Source organism: Paramormyrops kingsleyae, chromosome 15 (genome assembly GCF_048594095.1).
Source record: "Paramormyrops kingsleyae isolate MSU_618 chromosome 15, PKINGS_0.4, whole genome shotgun sequence".
NCBI lineage: Eukaryota > Metazoa > Chordata > Actinopteri > Osteoglossiformes > Mormyridae > Paramormyrops > Paramormyrops kingsleyae.
Genome location: NC_132811.1, coordinates 11,991,137 through 12,007,634, shown reverse-complemented (window position 1 = coordinate 12,007,634; position 16,498 = coordinate 11,991,137). Strand labels below are relative to the sequence as shown.

The 16,498-nt window shown below is 40.9% G+C and overlaps 2 protein-coding genes across 2 annotated transcripts in view; both read right to left on the bottom strand.

The window, feature by feature from the left end:
* Window positions 1–331: 331 nt before the first annotated feature.
* Window positions 332–2,408, bottom strand: LOC111854992 (C-C chemokine receptor type 4-like). Its single transcript, XM_023833548.2, has 2 exons — window positions 2,150–2,408; window positions 332–2,056 (listed from the first exon to the last, which is right to left on the bottom strand). The coding sequence occupies exon 2, from the start codon at window positions 2,033–2,035 to the stop codon at window positions 1,010–1,012; it is 1,026 nt and encodes a 341-aa protein (XP_023689316.2). The 5' UTR covers window positions 2,036–2,056; window positions 2,150–2,408; the 3' UTR covers window positions 332–1,009.
* A 1,800-nt stretch (window positions 2,409–4,208) lies between these two features.
* LOC111854994 (uncharacterized) overlaps window positions 4,209–16,498 on the bottom strand; it is a 45,586-nt gene continuing 33,296 nt past the window's right edge. Inside the window, exons 19-31 of the mRNA XM_023833550.2 lie at window positions 13,641–13,685; window positions 13,320–13,373; window positions 12,236–12,289; window positions 11,814–11,867; window positions 10,890–10,961; window positions 9,995–10,030; window positions 8,486–8,530; window positions 8,024–8,056; window positions 7,576–7,722; window positions 7,413–7,467; window positions 6,557–6,748; window positions 6,403–6,480; window positions 4,209–5,969 (exon numbers count right to left, since the gene is read on the bottom strand). Coding sequence (XP_023689318.2) covers window positions 5,779–5,969; window positions 6,403–6,480; window positions 6,557–6,748; window positions 7,413–7,467; window positions 7,576–7,722; window positions 8,024–8,056; window positions 8,486–8,530; window positions 9,995–10,030; window positions 10,890–10,961; window positions 11,814–11,867; window positions 12,236–12,289; window positions 13,320–13,373; window positions 13,641–13,685 — 1,056 coding nt within the window. The 3' untranslated portion in view covers window positions 4,209–5,778. The remainder of the gene's footprint in view (window positions 5,970–6,402; window positions 6,481–6,556; window positions 6,749–7,412; window positions 7,468–7,575; window positions 7,723–8,023; window positions 8,057–8,485; window positions 8,531–9,994; window positions 10,031–10,889; window positions 10,962–11,813; window positions 11,868–12,235; window positions 12,290–13,319; window positions 13,374–13,640; window positions 13,686–16,498) is intronic.

The following is a 16,498-nucleotide window of genomic DNA, read 5'->3' as shown; positions in this document are numbered from 1 at the left end:
AGCAATTACCACAGAGTGCACACTTGGGCAGTTCCTCTCACTGCAGGTTTAACAGAATCGCTGGACCAAATCTTTTTGAGGCCCCCATAGCTGCCCTGGGTGCCAAGATATCCCAGTGAAAATGACGACAAAAACAGGGCCTAACAAACAAAATAAAATACCCCAAAACAACATTTACAGTGAGTGGGGGTGGTGCTGGGGGGAGATATCCTGTTATCTCCCTAAAGCCCACAAGTGGTCTCACATGCAGTAAATCTATTTCTTTAAGGCACAACTTTCAGAAATCATTTAATCACATTTCATGTATCTTATCTTAAAAAAACCACGTGACTTTTTCTTCAGAAGACTATTTATTTAGGGTCTTTTTACAGTCAATACAATTAATTCTATTTAATACAAACAGGGATTTGTCATGTATTTTTATGATTCTTCATCTTTGCACTGTTCACTCTATTCATGTGTCTAGGTGCAGTGTCAGTCATCTGGCCACCAAAAGGACTCCAGTACAGCATCATAAACAGCCGGGAGCCCATCCCAGAAAGCACAGGACAAAAGACAGGATACCAGTCAATAAATTTACACTTACAGAAAAAAGATAATCAAAGACTGGACCCATTATCCTTCAATAAAAATTTCCCTGTTACCAACCATGTTGACAAACCCAAAGAGAGTTGCATTAGTTATTTGAGAATGTGAGTCAATTAAGCATTACTGTGATGTACATTGTACATTATTCATTTGTGAGGATCTGTTTGTCTGAAATCCATTCACCATACAATGCTAATTTACTTCTGTATAATTATGGACAATATAAACTGAGAAAATCTAGTGAGCAGCTTTCGTTGCATTGAAGATTTTATTTTTATATGGAATTTGAGCACTATAACATTGTACATTAAAATAAAGTGAATTGAATTCTACAATAATACATAATTATGACCCATTATAAATTTGTAATTGAAATAACCTGTGTGCAAATAATGTATGCATTCATTTCACGAGAAAACACCTATTCACAAAAACTCCTTTGAGAGCTAGTCTTACTGCTCTGACTTATTAGTTGGTTGTGTAAACAAATAGAATGGTTTGCCAAGAGTTTATAGAAATGATTCCGGAATTTTTTCCCCAGAAAGGTGTAGAAGATAGGGTTAACGCAGAAGTAGAGGTAACTGATATTTCGAGTAATATAGAGTGCATAGTCAAGATTTTGGCTACATTCATCGGCATCCTCAATCAGGAGAGCTCTTAACAGTACGACTACATTGTAAGGTGTCCAGCAAGCAAAAAACATTATTATTGTCACAAAAATAATTTTTACTGTCCTATACTTTGTTTTCAACCTTGTCTGCATGATCCTCATGATTATTCGAGCATAAGAGTAAAGAATGACGGCAAGGGGAAGAAGGAAAAACAGCACAAAATTTTGGTAGTCACCTATGACTTTCCATGTGGCAAAGAATTCTATTGAAGGCTCGGTTTCTTCACAAAGCAACCCAAAATCTTCACTATCAATCACATCTAGCACAACAAACTCCTTCACATTGGCAAGGATGCTGACACACCATACAACTGCAGAACATATCAAAGCATATGCATTCTTCCTCTGCTTACTGGTACTGACGGGGTGAACCACAGTCAGGTATCTGTCGATGGTCATCAGCGTCAAGAACAGTATTGAGCTATAGAACCCCACAAAGAAGACAGCACCCACCAGCTTACACAGAGCGCTCCCGAAGACCCAGCTGGAGAAATGGTATGTAGCCCAAAATGGCAGACTTGAAGAAAACACCAAATTGGAGACCACCAAGTTGATAAGGAAAATGTTGGTTACGGTGTTGAGCTTCTCATATTTGTACATGGTATATAGAACCAGTCCATTCCCAAGCAGGCTGAACAGGAATATGGAGTAGTATGAGGCAGGTATGAACTGTGAACCAAAGTGGTTGACGTCCACTTTGTCACACAGAATCACATATTCAGTGCTGCCGGTTTCTTCAAACCCCTTTGTAACACCCTCAGACTCTTCGGAATCCATCGCTGTACATATAGCTACAGCCTGTCAAAAGAAAAAAATGCATTCCCCTTGTTATATGAAACATTAATTTACATTAGAAATAACGTTACGAAAATCCTAACATAATGAACTTACCAATGCTGATTCAGAAGCTGTGAGGTTTTACAGTGAGCTGAGCTGTTTAGCTCTGTCTTGACGGGTCTCAAGTTAGATGAAACATCTGTAGAGCAACACAGCTGGTGCTCGTTCCATAGATATGTGAGTCAACCAGCGATTGCTCAACTTCTCATATACTCACAGGGGCTGGTAAACATGTAACACTCTTATTTCCAATACTTCCATCTTAACCCACTATGCAATGAAATAAACTATTAGTATTAGGCATTAGAATGTTAACGCCATATTCCATGAATTTTGTAGCTGAGCAGGGTATAAACAGTCAAAACTAATGGCAAAGTGTGTGTCTTTTTATCAGTACATTTTTTAGTAAAGTAAATTTAATCCAGTTATATATACAGTATATATATACACACACACACACACTGAGTATCTGTTTTGTTTTATTACTCTTTCAAACACAAACTGTTATATTGTTGTCATTTTCTAGTAACATCTGTGATTTGTGTTGCAGATTATGGTTTTTAAATTAGTAAGGAGCTTGTATTTTTTGCTTGTAGCATGTGTTTTGTTTGATGTAAGACATGTTGCATTCCCCCTGAGGCACAACATGTGCTTTCTTATTGAGACTATCTTGCGACAGCCACTTCCCCCCCCCCCCCATCCCCCCCCCCCCACCACTTCTTGTTTAAGTAATCATCAAATACTCCAGGGAGGCCAAGATATTAGCAACACATTTAATCTTCTTATTTTCCCAAGTTCCCTGTGGCACCAGCAAAATTTTCAGACATTTGCATTCTGGTTCCATGAGTTTGTCCTGCAGGACACTCAACCTACCCTTACTGTATTTCGTTACTACAAACCAGGGAATGTAGCAGATGACACATCATATCAGACTTCCATATGATAGTTATGTATTACTGACTGTCCACACCACATTGTCTGATACGGGGGCAAGGCAGGGAACAGCCCAGGATGGGGCGCCAACCCAATCACACACCTTTCACGCACACACACACACCTATGGGCAATAGGTGGAATTGCACACCTATGGGCAATTCCATGGGTAACTCCAATTAACCTCAGTATGTTTTTGGACTGTGGGGGGAAATCATACCTAGAGGAAACCGCACAATGACACAGGGAGAACAAGCACAGCCCATGCACCTAGAACCCTGGCGGACACTTGAACCCCAATCCCAGAGGTATGAGTCACCATTGCTAAGCGCTGTGCCACCCCAGGGCAAAATCAATATCCATCTATTCATCTTCCAGCTGTTTATCCTGAGTTTGGTCACAAGTAGTTTCAGTAAAAGTGTGTGGAATAACCTGTGGTTCTTCTGACTGGCAAAGAGATCCACAGGGCATTGGACTAGAAGGTGGATTGAGTTTTTATTGACCCTTTTGGGACCCTTTGGTTAAGAAATCTGAACAATATCTAAAAAACATTCACCCTTTAACTTTAAGGTGCGGCCCTCCAAAGTCACATGAGGTTTTGTATTGCAAACAATCTTTCCTCTCTCAAATACACAGGAAACGTGTCTTATTCTTAATACAGCAGGTTACAGCTGTACACAGGGGCTAGTTCCTCAGATCCCCCCCACCCCCCAGAAACATCCATACTTTCCCTGTATTTCCCAGAATATTATTCAGCCTTAGCAATACCTCATTAATGTGTCCGGGGTATTGTTCAATTTAATTTTGATCTCTAGACAGACTATCACTTAGGCCAGTGTAATGTGTAAGGTACAAGGAGCAGAGTTTGACAGCCCAGATTTTAATTTAGGTAGGCCAAGCCAGTGTTTCCCAATCTGGTCCTTGGGGACCCACAGACAGCCTACATTTTTGCTAGCTGGGAGGGAGAAAAAATGTGAACTGCCTGGCAGAGGCTCAGAGGGAGCAAAAATGTGGACCGGCTGTGGGTCCTTGCAGACCTGATTGGGAAACACCGGGCCAAGCTAGACTGCCTCTGAGGTCCAATCCTGATGTTTCAAAGGATTCTTTTTCTATCATGGATCACCAGGACACCTTTTCCTCTGTTACGATTCCTCACAAAAAAAATCAGAATTCCCCACTATATATTTATAAGAAATTTTATATTGTTCTTTACAACTGCACTGAAGTGACAATGAGCATTTCAAAACAATCTGGTTACTCACAAAAAGATCCTCACAAATGAAGAACAAAGCCTGGTACAGTATTGCTCATTTCACCCACTTCCCCAATGACATGAATAGCAGTTTATGGGTTCATCAAGACAATTGTACCATTATGTTAATCACTTATGTAGTAGTATTTTATAACCTGGTTATCAGAATGTAGATATTAAATAAACATCTGATTGACATCGTTCCGACTGCGCCATAATATGAAATAACAAAAATTCATACAATTACATTGTGCATTTTATAGGAAATTATGTACTTTATGACTGAAATTCACATTTTAAAAGGTGAATGTGCAGGTGTCAGTTTATTTTGAACAATATACAAAAGCTGGAGTACTGGAGCATTTTCTATCTTACTGATGTCGATAATGTTTTAGTAAATAATATATTTTAACTAAATTTACAGTTTTGTGTCTAAATATTACCTTGATCTGTAGTAATATACAAAGCAATAGTCTTACTACTAATCTTTTTAAATGTATCTTCAGCTCCATAGCTTGATGTAATAAAAAAAAATACTATTAAACTTCAAGATATTTGAAAAACAATGCTGCCCTTTTCGAGTACAAGACTAACCTTGATGCATTTTGTTTTGTAATAATTTGCCAGCTGCGTTGCTACGGAACAGAGGCACACAGATTAAATCGAAATCCTATTTGGTGGTATGAGTTTGTCTTACCAGCTAATGCCGCTAATGCAAAGTACACTCTTAAATGCTTCACACCAGTGAAAGTATCTCTTGTTGTTTTATGACAGACAAAAGAAGAGAGGAACTGTAGAGTACAGCAGGGGGTTTACATTAAGGGCACGTGGTTTCGTAAAGGGACTATACAGTGTTCAAATTATCAAAAAATATCAAAGGTACACTTCTACCCCAGAGACAGATCATTTTTAGCTCATGTTTGATATCATAATACCTGAGAATAAACTTGAATCTCACCTATGCATGAAATCGCATCGAGTAAATACAAAATATGTTGAAAAGAGTTAATTATTCTAAACATGATATTTACGTACATAAACTCTAAGATCTGAAGTCTACCCATATCAGTACTAATTTTAAGTCATTGTAACTTCAATAACTTGTCACTTGTATACTGGCAGTATTTTTTAAAATCGACCAAAAGCCAAAAAAATCAGAAAGAGAGCAAATAGTAAAATGCACTCACTTCACTTGAGGGAGGATGGACTCTTACTCACAAGTAATCTAGAATAGATTCTGCAGGTACAGTAAATGCCTTAGATGTTCTAGCAAGTAGGTAGCTCACCTGCAGCAGTGTTCCAATTAGTGCACAACTCTGTACATGACTTAAGCCATTTAGGTTTCCTTAGTACTTTGACCCTCATCAACAGCAGGTTTTCAATACAATAAACTTATCCATTTATGACGGATAGCTATGACTCATATTATCTTCACTTTAATCCAACGGTTAAGTAGCTTCTAGGACCAGTCAGCATGCTCTTTCCGGTTCTGCATGCACTAAAAGTTGGGTCCTTTACTGAAGCGGTTTTCCCTGGAGCTGTAAACCTGGTAACACAAGGACATGTCGCACACTCCGGGTGGACCAGGCGCCCCCCGCTTTCCTGGGATGCCGGGGGGGGCAGCCTGGCCTGGGAGGCCTGGAGACCCAGCAAGTCCCTCGCCATCTTGGCCAGGAGGACCCTGGAGACCTAACATCATGAAGACCAAAAAATCAAGATATCACTGGTATGAAAGCTACATAGTTTTAATATCCAAATACAAAATCTGACAATTTTCTGGAGTGATGAATCTGGCACAGATACAGGGATATGGAAATATTGTTACTGATGTGAATATACCTAGTAGTAAATTTAGTTTGCAATTAGTTTTCTATAAACTTCTTTCCACAAGTTCTAAAATGTCATGAAAATGTAATAGTGTTGGAAAAAATTACTATGGAATATCCATCCATCCTATTCAGGGTCACAGGACTATGGAATATTCATGATTAAATTATAAGCCAATCCATTCATGGATGTTGGAACCTGAAAATACCTTGTTTCACAATGCAGGACCTCAGCCATTTTTGGGGTCATTTGTGTGGCCCTAATCACATGTAAAAGTTGAAACATTATTGCCCACCTAATGGCCCAGGTGGACCTGGTAATCCAACGTGCCCTTCGCCCTTAGACCCCTTGAAGCCTTTTGATCCGGTCTCTCCTGTAAACGAGGACCAAGTGTCAGTTCATGTACAAACAGGCGTCCAGTCCTTGCCTCCCTTTAATGAATGTGTTACCTTTAATACCCTGGGGTCCTTGCATGCCCGGTGGCCCAGGATAACCCTGAGAGCCTGTCCTGCCAGGATAGCCAGGGGGCCCCACGGGGCCCTGAGGACCGGGGGGCCCCGGCTCACCTGGGGGCCCCCGTGTCATTTCACAAGGCCCGCAGTCCTGCTGCACCATCGTCTGCAGCAGCTGAGGCAGCTGATCTAGCAAACAGAGATGTAACACCAGTGCTTAATTTCACAAGTTTATTAAAATTTAAATATATATTTAGGACAATATTAAAAATTTAATAGAGTTTTACCCCCCTCTCTCCTTGGACTCACTAACCACTAACAACACTGAATGCAAATCTGGAGCAATGATTTTCTAGTAATGTTCTCTGTACTCCCAGATGAGACACCAACACAACTAATGAGTCACATCTCAGTAATGCAAGGGCTGTGTATGTATATCCAAGGAATTCTTTTGTTAATACTGCAGATTTCCCAACATTTGCCTGAAATGGTAAAATGACATTGCATTCAGGGGTCAAAATACCATAAGAGCTTGATTATGGTAGTTATTCTTCAAGGGACCATTTATGCAAAGTGCTGGTTGTAGTGCTACTTACCCTCATGGCTACAGGAGTAAGTGTCTCAGAATCTTTTGAGTATATATCATGATGATAAAAACCAAATTATAATACCAGCCAAGACTCCAAATGCTCACTAAATCATATCTAGCGTAGGTCAGTTTTAGCAATGTTGACTTTGGCGATGTCCTACACCAATCTTAACATGGCGACTCGTGTTTTTGACACTATTTCCAGCTTTTTCCGTCTATAATCAAAAAGGAGAACTGCTCAGATGTTCCAGCCAGGGCACTTACTGCGCAGCACATTAATACAAATCTTCATCAAATGCTCATCTGACGGAGGCTTTCCCTGAAAAGGGAAAATAAGCTTAATGTTTAATGACTTTAATGTTCTTACCGGCCATCAGCATACGGTTACCAGGTAACCGCTTCCAAAGGAAAAGGCTATTGCACTCACAGGTTTCCCTGGATACCCAGGCACTCCCGGCTGTCCCGGTAGCCCATCCTGGCCAGAAGGTCCACGTGGTCCAGTCACTCCAGTCAATCCCATATCTCCCTTTTTTCCATCCGGCCCCCTCGCACCTGGATCCCCCACTGTGCCTTTCTGAGAATAACAGCTCTCTACCACACTGTACAACCATAAGCACCATAACTGTAGCAGTAATCATCACTGAAGTTTAGGCCCCGAACATGGAATACAAACCACATTGTTGGCCACAAATTCCCATTCAAGGCATATAGTTAAATATATACTGTGAATAATTTCTGTTATAGATTTCTATTTCCATAATTTCTATTCTTATTTTTTCTCAATGCAGGTTGATTTTATGTTTATGACCCACAGTTGCTGTACCTTTTTTTCTTAGCAAACTGTCTTTTTATTTAGAATTGTTCAATCAACAAACCTCTCCTCTACTTCCCCTCAGTCCGGTCTCTCCCTGCAAGAGTGGAAGGCAGTCATAAATAATCTTGAAATATTAATGTCTAGGTCAGTTTAAGTGATGACACCCCATAGTTGTTTATTTTTTGTCCCCTACGCGAAGTAAAGCAAGCTATTGTTTCATAGAACAGCACAGACATAGCACAAAGGTTAATAGATTACACATATACTGCTTTTTTGCCCGTGTACGGAAATTGGTGGTGAGTAAAATGGTTTCTCTGAAAGAAGAATGATCATGTTGTTGCTGTTGAGAACAGGAATCAATATTGTAAATTGCCCCAGTTCATGTGACAGCTTTTCGAAGTCATCTCAAAATGGCACCATTGCTTGATTTCTAATTCTTTGTCTCTGTTTGGAAGCACTCTTTCAAAAGACACTGCTACTAAATGCCCCATCATCAGTGCCTTGTCAGGGGAGGGGTGCTTACGGCTCGCCCGGGATCCCCTGGAGTTCCATCACTGCCTCTGTCACCCTGGAAGGAGAAGATGATTAGAGGTAAGCTGCCCAAATGGCTATAATTAACTTTCACAACCAGGCAACAGCACCGCAGTCGTTCTGACCTCGCAGAACCTGCTGCTATTTTCTTGAAGCAATCTCCACTGCTCACCCAGGAATGCCATCTAGACCAAATTCCTGGACACAAAGTGCATCCTCTACCCTTTGTTTTTCTAACATATCCAGAGGTTTCATTCCAGGATTGTGGCTGTGGTTTACAAGATATTCGAAGAACGAATAAAGTGCTTATCCATCTAACTGAATCCCATACAGGAGACCCATAGCATCTGCTGTGTGAGGACACGCAGTGTTTGATTTGTGCTGTCTGTTTCGCTGTGTGTGTGTGTGTGTGTGTGTCCCGCTAGGTTCTGGGGAGGGATCTGTGTGCAATGGCAGATCATACTCCCCTGGTGCTCGTTAAGTGGGAGGGGTCTTAACTATATAGAGTCGGGAAGAGTGAGCACTCTTATCTCCTTGCCTCTCTTTCTGGCTGCTGTGATTTGCCTCTTTGATTCGCATTTATTTGGGAGGGGAATATAAACAGCTGTGCGGACAGATGGTACCAGTCAAAAGTTTGGAAACACTTGCCCATAGAAAGGTATATTTGTACTATTCTCTACATTTTATAAAGACATCAAAACTATAAAATATCATATATGGAATTAAGCATTGACCAATAAAGTATTAAACAAAAAAAATTAGTTGAAAAGGGGCAGCTCTGTAGGTTGGGGCTCAGAAGGTTGCCGGTTCAAACCCCATGGTCGGAAAAGTGATCCCACCACTGGGCCCTTGAGCAAGGTCCTTAACCCTAATTGCTCCGGGGACTGGCTGACCCTACTTTTCCCAGTACACCATCTTCATAAGGTGGCCTCCTGGGATGCTTCTCCAGCTGCCCTGAAGGAGGTCCCACATATATGCTAAGCACACATTGGCTGTTTTACCTTCACTATCTAGTCAAACTCCTCAAAAACCATTGATGTCGTGTTTAGGTCAATTGGCCAGATCATGTTATGCGACACTATCAGTCTCCTTTGTAGGCGACATGGTGTGTCCAAACTTTTGACTGGTACAGTTTCCCCTTTACATACACTAGGAAAGGGGCAGGTGCTGCCCATTGTACTTATGTTAAACATAGACAGAGTAGCATTTCTGTTCTCTTTTCGTTATTAAGTTTCTGTCTGATGCTAGGTTATGGTAACATTTTGTTTCATTTTCTGTTTGTTGTCACTGTCCAGGTTTGCCTCCCTCCATTTACAAAAGAAAGGAGAGTGCTGTACATTATTTATACCGGTAAAAGGCAAATAAAAGGTGATTGTCATGACCAGAGTGGCTGAGTGGCGTTCCACTCTATTTATCCTTGCTGCGTTAAATGTGTCACTCCCGACTTAGACCGGGACGCATAACACCTCCGTGTAGCTATGAGAGGTGTTCATGGAAATACCTTAATGCCTTTAGGACCAGGTGCCCCTTCTTCACCCTAGTTAAAAAAAATATTATTATTTAGTTTACATCCAAGTCAACATGATTTGGAACAATTTCATCAGTTTTAGCACAGATTTAATACTGTGTCTTTCATGATAAAACAAAAAACAGTTATTGAATGTAATTCGAATTTGATGAACTTATTAACTGCAGTTTTTTTTTTTTTTTCAAATTCTAAAATATGATTTAGGTTTATTTTTTTTAAATCAAACACTTTATGTTAGTACAAGCAAATTTAAACGCTTGACATTGTTACATTATTATACAGGGTGTGCCAGAACTAGATGTACAGTTTTTATTTTCCAAAGTTATTAGTAGGTAGACAGTTTTGACAACACCTTTCCGCAGCGTTGGATTGGGTGTAGTGGCAGCACTGACTGGCCACCCAACCTGACACCCATGGACTTTTCTGGGCCGTGGTAAAGGAGAAGTTCTTTGAGAGGAAGCCCCACGCACTGGATGAATTTAAGGAGTTCACCTCCCCAGCATTTCTGGACATTGATGCTAACCAGCATTTGTGTGCTGTGTGCCACAATGTCAGGGACATGCTTCAAAAATGTGTCAAAGGTGACGGAGGACATTTCGAACACTTAAGAGACTAATAATGACCCAGTCAGTATAGTAAAATGAAATCCGTATACCTACTTCTAAAAATAACTTTGTAAAATAAAAACTTGACTTTGCAAAACAGAACAATTACTTAATAAAATACACACTGTACAACTACTCCTGGTCCACCATGTATAAAACATTCATTAAAAGCATATAATGCTAATGGCTACAAGGTCTGAAGTGTAATAGCAGGCCTGCCGATTATGTCAGCACGATGATTATTCCATCACCAAGGATGTTACCTTGTGCCCTTTAAACCCTGGCATCCCCACGGACCCTGGTAACCCATTTGGCCCCGGCTCCCCTGGCAAACCCTGCCAAAACAAAGAGAATAGGTATCACCGGGGTTTATCACCAGAGAGGTGTCCTATGGAGGAGTGAAGGAGTATAGAGAGGAAAATCGGGCATGATTTCCTTAGCCAGACCCCCTTACCTCAGTATCCTCTACGTGCTCAGTCATAAACATTCTGCATATTGCGGAAAGCACTCATTTTCCAGATTCTTTTAATGAGGTTCTCAGATAATAACTGCTCCCATTTGCTGTGTATCACTTCCTATTGCTTAGATAATAAATGCACTCCCTAGCAGACTGTCTACAGGAAAGTCTTTTATTTTTTGAGGCACAGCTATAGTCTGTGCTACGCTTGTTACTCTGAGGAGCATTGTGACGATGCTTCAAACATGAGGCAAATGCAGCATGAAGATGTCGTCCCTTCAATTCATTGTTTGTAGATGAATTTCCTCTGACCTTATTCATGACTTCTACCAGAATCTATATCTGTAAACCTCATTATTTCAGACTGAGAAACACAGTCGAAACTTTGTATATGAGAATAAAATGAATTTAATTAAAACGAATCGATTCAGCAAAGGTGCAGTTCAGTAACAGTAGCAGAAATATCTTGTATCTCAATGTAGAGACACCGCACAGCTGCATATTCAAGTGAGCAAATAAGAAAGATTTCAGATAAAGATGAAAAATTTCTGAATCCTTGATAACTACATACTCAGGAAGTCATTGTTTAAAACTTAGAAGTGGATGAGGCATGAATAGAGTAAGGTTACTTACAATAAAAACAACAGAGCACAAAGATTTGCTTTCTTAGGAATAAGATATAGGTGCAGAATGTGTATTATTGGGATAGTAAGTCATTTCAGGTTCTAACCTTTGGTCCTGGAGCTCCGGGGAAACCTGCAATTCCTGGATTCCCAGAATTCCCCTAAGCAGGGAGAGGAACAACTGAAGTCAACTGACCGAGTTCTGAAATCGGTGGATTTCAACATTACCACATGCACAGACACATAAACAAGATTCAATGGAAAGGTCCCCCGTGAATAGAAATCTGAGGAAATGAGCCGGACCCAAACTCTACAGCTTCATGCTAATACGCAACTAAATGTGTTCTCCCTCATTTATTCATTTTTAGAAGCGGCCGCAAATGTCCACTCTTAATTGGCCTCGTTTAATAACAATAAAGAGGAAAACTGAGGTGCTGGAGATTGAAAGTAACAGTGGGGACAGAAATTATGACCGTGGTGATATGTATAGGAAAAGCATGATCGCAGTTTGGGGGTAAAACCAACACACCTTTGAACCATCATGTCCATCATGTCCAGGTGGACCCATAGGACCCTGTATCCCCTGTAGACAGAAGAAACTAATTGCAAAGTGGTACTGGGAACAATTATAAGCATTATAAGAACTATAGTCAATAACTAGGCATTGGGCTCAATTCTAATTCTGAGTGTACAGTACAATGTTGGCGGCCAAAGTCTAATTAATCGGTAGTACAGAAGATCAGCAGTAACTGCAATATTCAAACCAGTGTTCCTCAACCCAGTCCTCGGGGACCCCTAGACGGTTCACATTTTGGTTCTTTCCCAGCTGCCAGTACACCTGAACCAAACAATCTTGAACAAACCAATCGATGAAGAATACTGGGAGCTGGGAGCTGGGAGGGAGCAAAAATGTGGACCGTCTGGGGGGGTCCTTGAGGACTGGGTTGAGAAACCCTTTCCAGACACCATCGTAGCCCTTGAGTATTCCACAAGAGGGCAGCAACTGAACAACTGAACATCAAGTCCTAACAAGTGATCAACCACTAACACGGAATAGGCACAACCATAACTAGATGCTACTAATGTTTTGTCAAGCTAAAAAGGTTCCAATACGTACAAATATAACTATTTTATTATGACACAATTAAAGTAAAATGCAAGAATAAAAATGAAAAAAAATCTTGGCCTGAATTTATACTTTCAGGACCTGAACTTTCCACCTCTGAGAGTAATATAATAAAACATGTAACAGATCCTACTGAAACAAAAAAAATATTCCTCAAGATATTATTTACTCATTTTACAAACATCTAGAAAATAATTTGGAAACTGCAGTGATGCAGGAAAAATGTTTTAATTTATGTAAGCTTTTTGTTTTGTTCATAACTGTGCAGGGCCTCAAGAGGTTGTGTGGATATCGTTTAGAAGTGGGTGTCGATCCAGTTTTCATTCCAGCCCTACCTTAATCAGGCTCAGATGCTCCTTAATAGGCTAATAATGAATGTGGCAGGTTGAAAGCAGTGTGGGCTGGAATGAAAACATGGCAGGAATCGTCCAGGAAAAGGATTGAGAACCATAGGTTTCGAAGCATTACAAAATACCAGGCCACCTACAAGAGGTCCTTTTGGTCCCATCTGTCCCTTCAGCCCAGGCAAGCCCTGTTCCCCCTGTTATGAAGGACACACAGATCCTGATTAAATCTGCACCCTAACTCCAGAGGAATACCAAAAACATGCTGTTTTTTTCATTCGCATTTACATTGATATTCTTTCATTTACCTGCCTCTTACAGTATCTGGAGATACACACTTGTAAAAGGTTGAATAAATGTCAAATCCAAGGATGCATCGAGTACAAATGCATGATCAGCAAACAGAGTGAGAGATTTGCGGCAGGCAATTGACACGATGGAGAGATAGAGGATGAAAAACTTACCCGGGGCCCCACTGGACCTGCATCTCCAGGAATGCCCTGTAGCCCCTGAAACGATGGATCACAAAAGCGTCAAATGCAGCCTCTAAAACAGCGGCGGTATTTTCCATCAATTAAACCACACATTTGTGTGGGGCCCCCAAGGTTTGGGACCACAAACAGTCACTACACTATGGGGGCCCCAAAACAACTTTTCGGTGGGGCCCCAGAAATAACAAACCTGCCTCTGGTCATGAGCTAAGAACTTCTGGGTGAGGCTTTCCAACTAACAGAGAAAGCTGGAAATAAACTTCCATAATTCCCCACTACATTAGATTTTTTTTCAGTTCATATTTATTTAGTGCCTTTCTCAACACAGTTGCCCAAAGGCATTTAACAAATGTGTGGCAATGAACACAGGAAAAAACGAAAGATGGAAAAAACACCAGAAGACAGTTGTTCTCTACAATTGCTCGTATCAAAATGGTTCATAATTTAAATTATTTTTATCTTAACTATAAATTTCTGAAAAAGAACCTGAATACATAGGGCATGCATTTAAAATAATGTCGCATTTTCTGACCTCTCCTAAATATTATAATGGACGCCTTCAGCTCTGGTATTATTTATACAGGACCGGAATATGATTTCCAGCAAACACCTTGCATGCCACCTGCAAAAGCAGATTCTCATTTGTTGAACAGCTGCTCACATGTAATGTTGAAGATCATTCTGGCAGCTCAGGCTGAAGCCCCCTTTAAGTCCGGCTTCTTTAGTTAGATATGAACAGGACAGGCTTTAATTAGACTGAAGGACACAAGTCCCTTAAAGGTACTGAGGTAAGATTCCTACCGGGTCTTGAGCCAGCAATTTTCAGGATACCAATCTCCATCTAACTTGCTACCTCTTGTCCCTCTGAAGCTGTTTCCTCCGTTGGAATATCAATTTCATAAGGCCATCTCTTATTCTCAATTCATTCCCTTCCAATTTAAATCTGAAACCTAAATTCAGTATTTCAGAAGGAGACTTACATTATCCTGCTAGCACTGCAGCGTGTCAGTGGGCCTTTCTTACATAAAGCATTGAAATAGACCATATGGTATATCATTAACCGATATGTACATTTTAAAAAAACACTGCCATGTTAAGTTGGCACAGGATACATGGGCAGTAGCAGCAACAGAGACTCAAAGTAAAGACTAGCCATAAGCTAATTGCCATTCAGGACAATTTGCCCTTTAAAAAGTGCACCCAACCAGTTCAATGTTGTTATAACGAGTCGTCCTTCCATTTTTAAGTTAGGAGGGACATGTGATGTTATCTTTTCAGTTCTGCGGGTGGGGTATGACCTAGTGGGGTGGGATTCCATCCCTGTGATCAGAAGGTTGTCGGTTTGAATCTCGAGGCCAGCAGAGTGACATTGCTGTTGGGCCCTTGAGCGGGGCCCCTAACCTCCAATTGTTGCATTCTGGCTGACACTGTGTAGGCTCCCCCAAACCTGCCTGTGTGCCTCTTGGAGAGCAAAATGGGGTAGGTGAAAAGAGAATTTCCCCACAAGGATGAATAAGGTATCCGTGTTCTTTTGGCCAGACATACTAGTAAAAAAAAATTAACCTCGACTTCCCCAGAGAGTTTTGCGCAATCGTGTGGGAGGACTACAACAAAAAAGGATGGGCTGATACGCCTGCACTAGTCACGGTGTGATTATGTTCTGGAAAATTTCACATATCTATCCCAGGCAGGCAGCCTGAGAATGAACAACTTCATCAGCATTAGTCGGAGCACACTCTGGTTTATTCCAAAGTTGATAGCTGCCTGTTTTTGTTTCTGGTAACTAAAACGGAACAAAAGGTGCAGCTGTGCCCTCCTCGGAGTATCAATGAACCAGCAAGATGACACAAAGAACAATATCCCTCTTGTGTCCAGTGAAGATTGTTTTCAGAGATGATCCCTGCCGCCAGCAGCCAATCTTTCGATACATGCAGCAGCACACACCGGCTCGGGGCTGCAAAGCAGCTTCCGCTGATGGCCGTAACAACAGATGGAGGGCTTATCCATCAAGAACGTGACTGTAAACAGCCTCACATCCAGCCCCTGTTGATCATGCTCCAAACACAGCTCACATCCTGACTAAAAACAGATTATGTCTCTGATGAGATTAGCAGGGCAATCAAGGGATACTGAGACTGCCCTCATTCCCTCTTATGCAGAGGGCAGAAGGGGCAGGGCAGGAGGTCACCTCTTTGATCTGCATGTCAAGAAGGAGTTCCCCTTTCGGAGATCCCGGTGATAGAACCCTCGGTCAGTATCCGTCGGTTCTGAACGCATGCACGTAGCCGACGTTCCCCTCAAACTGAAATGTTCAGTCTGCATGCTTATTGATGCAGGACTTCCCCCAGCAATCGGATAATGACATCTCTCTGGGAAAAATGTTCTGCTCTGAGCTTGACCCAGACGTTGTTTTTAATGTGATGCATGAGGGTGTTTTAAACTGATGCTCAAATGATTAGAAAAGCGGGGAAAAAAGAGTGTTAGCTACAACTCCTTTACCGAATAATAACAGTGTGAAGAATAGCTATATTATAGATAATATGCATTTATATGAGATCTTTTGTATTTTACAAACATTTAAATTCCTAGGGAGCCTAGAATATCTCAGTCTAATAACGTGACCTGTATCAAGTTGGTGCAGGGTAAGCACTTTCTCTTTGTTAAAACAGAACCACATAAAACCAAATTAGTTAACATAATTTAATGAATAACTAAAAGACTCAGGACTGATTAAGAATGCTATAATTAGTGCGATTTAATCTCATCAACAGATTGTTGAGGGTTTATGCATTTTGAGATACGTCTAATGTGCCGACGGTTTTCATGTTAAT

What these genes read in the sequence shown, in the direction of transcription:
- LOC111854992 (XM_023833548.2), bottom strand. Translation starts at nt 2,035, where the DNA reads ATGGATTCCGAAGAGTCTGAGGGTGTTACAAAGGGGTTTGAAGAAACC.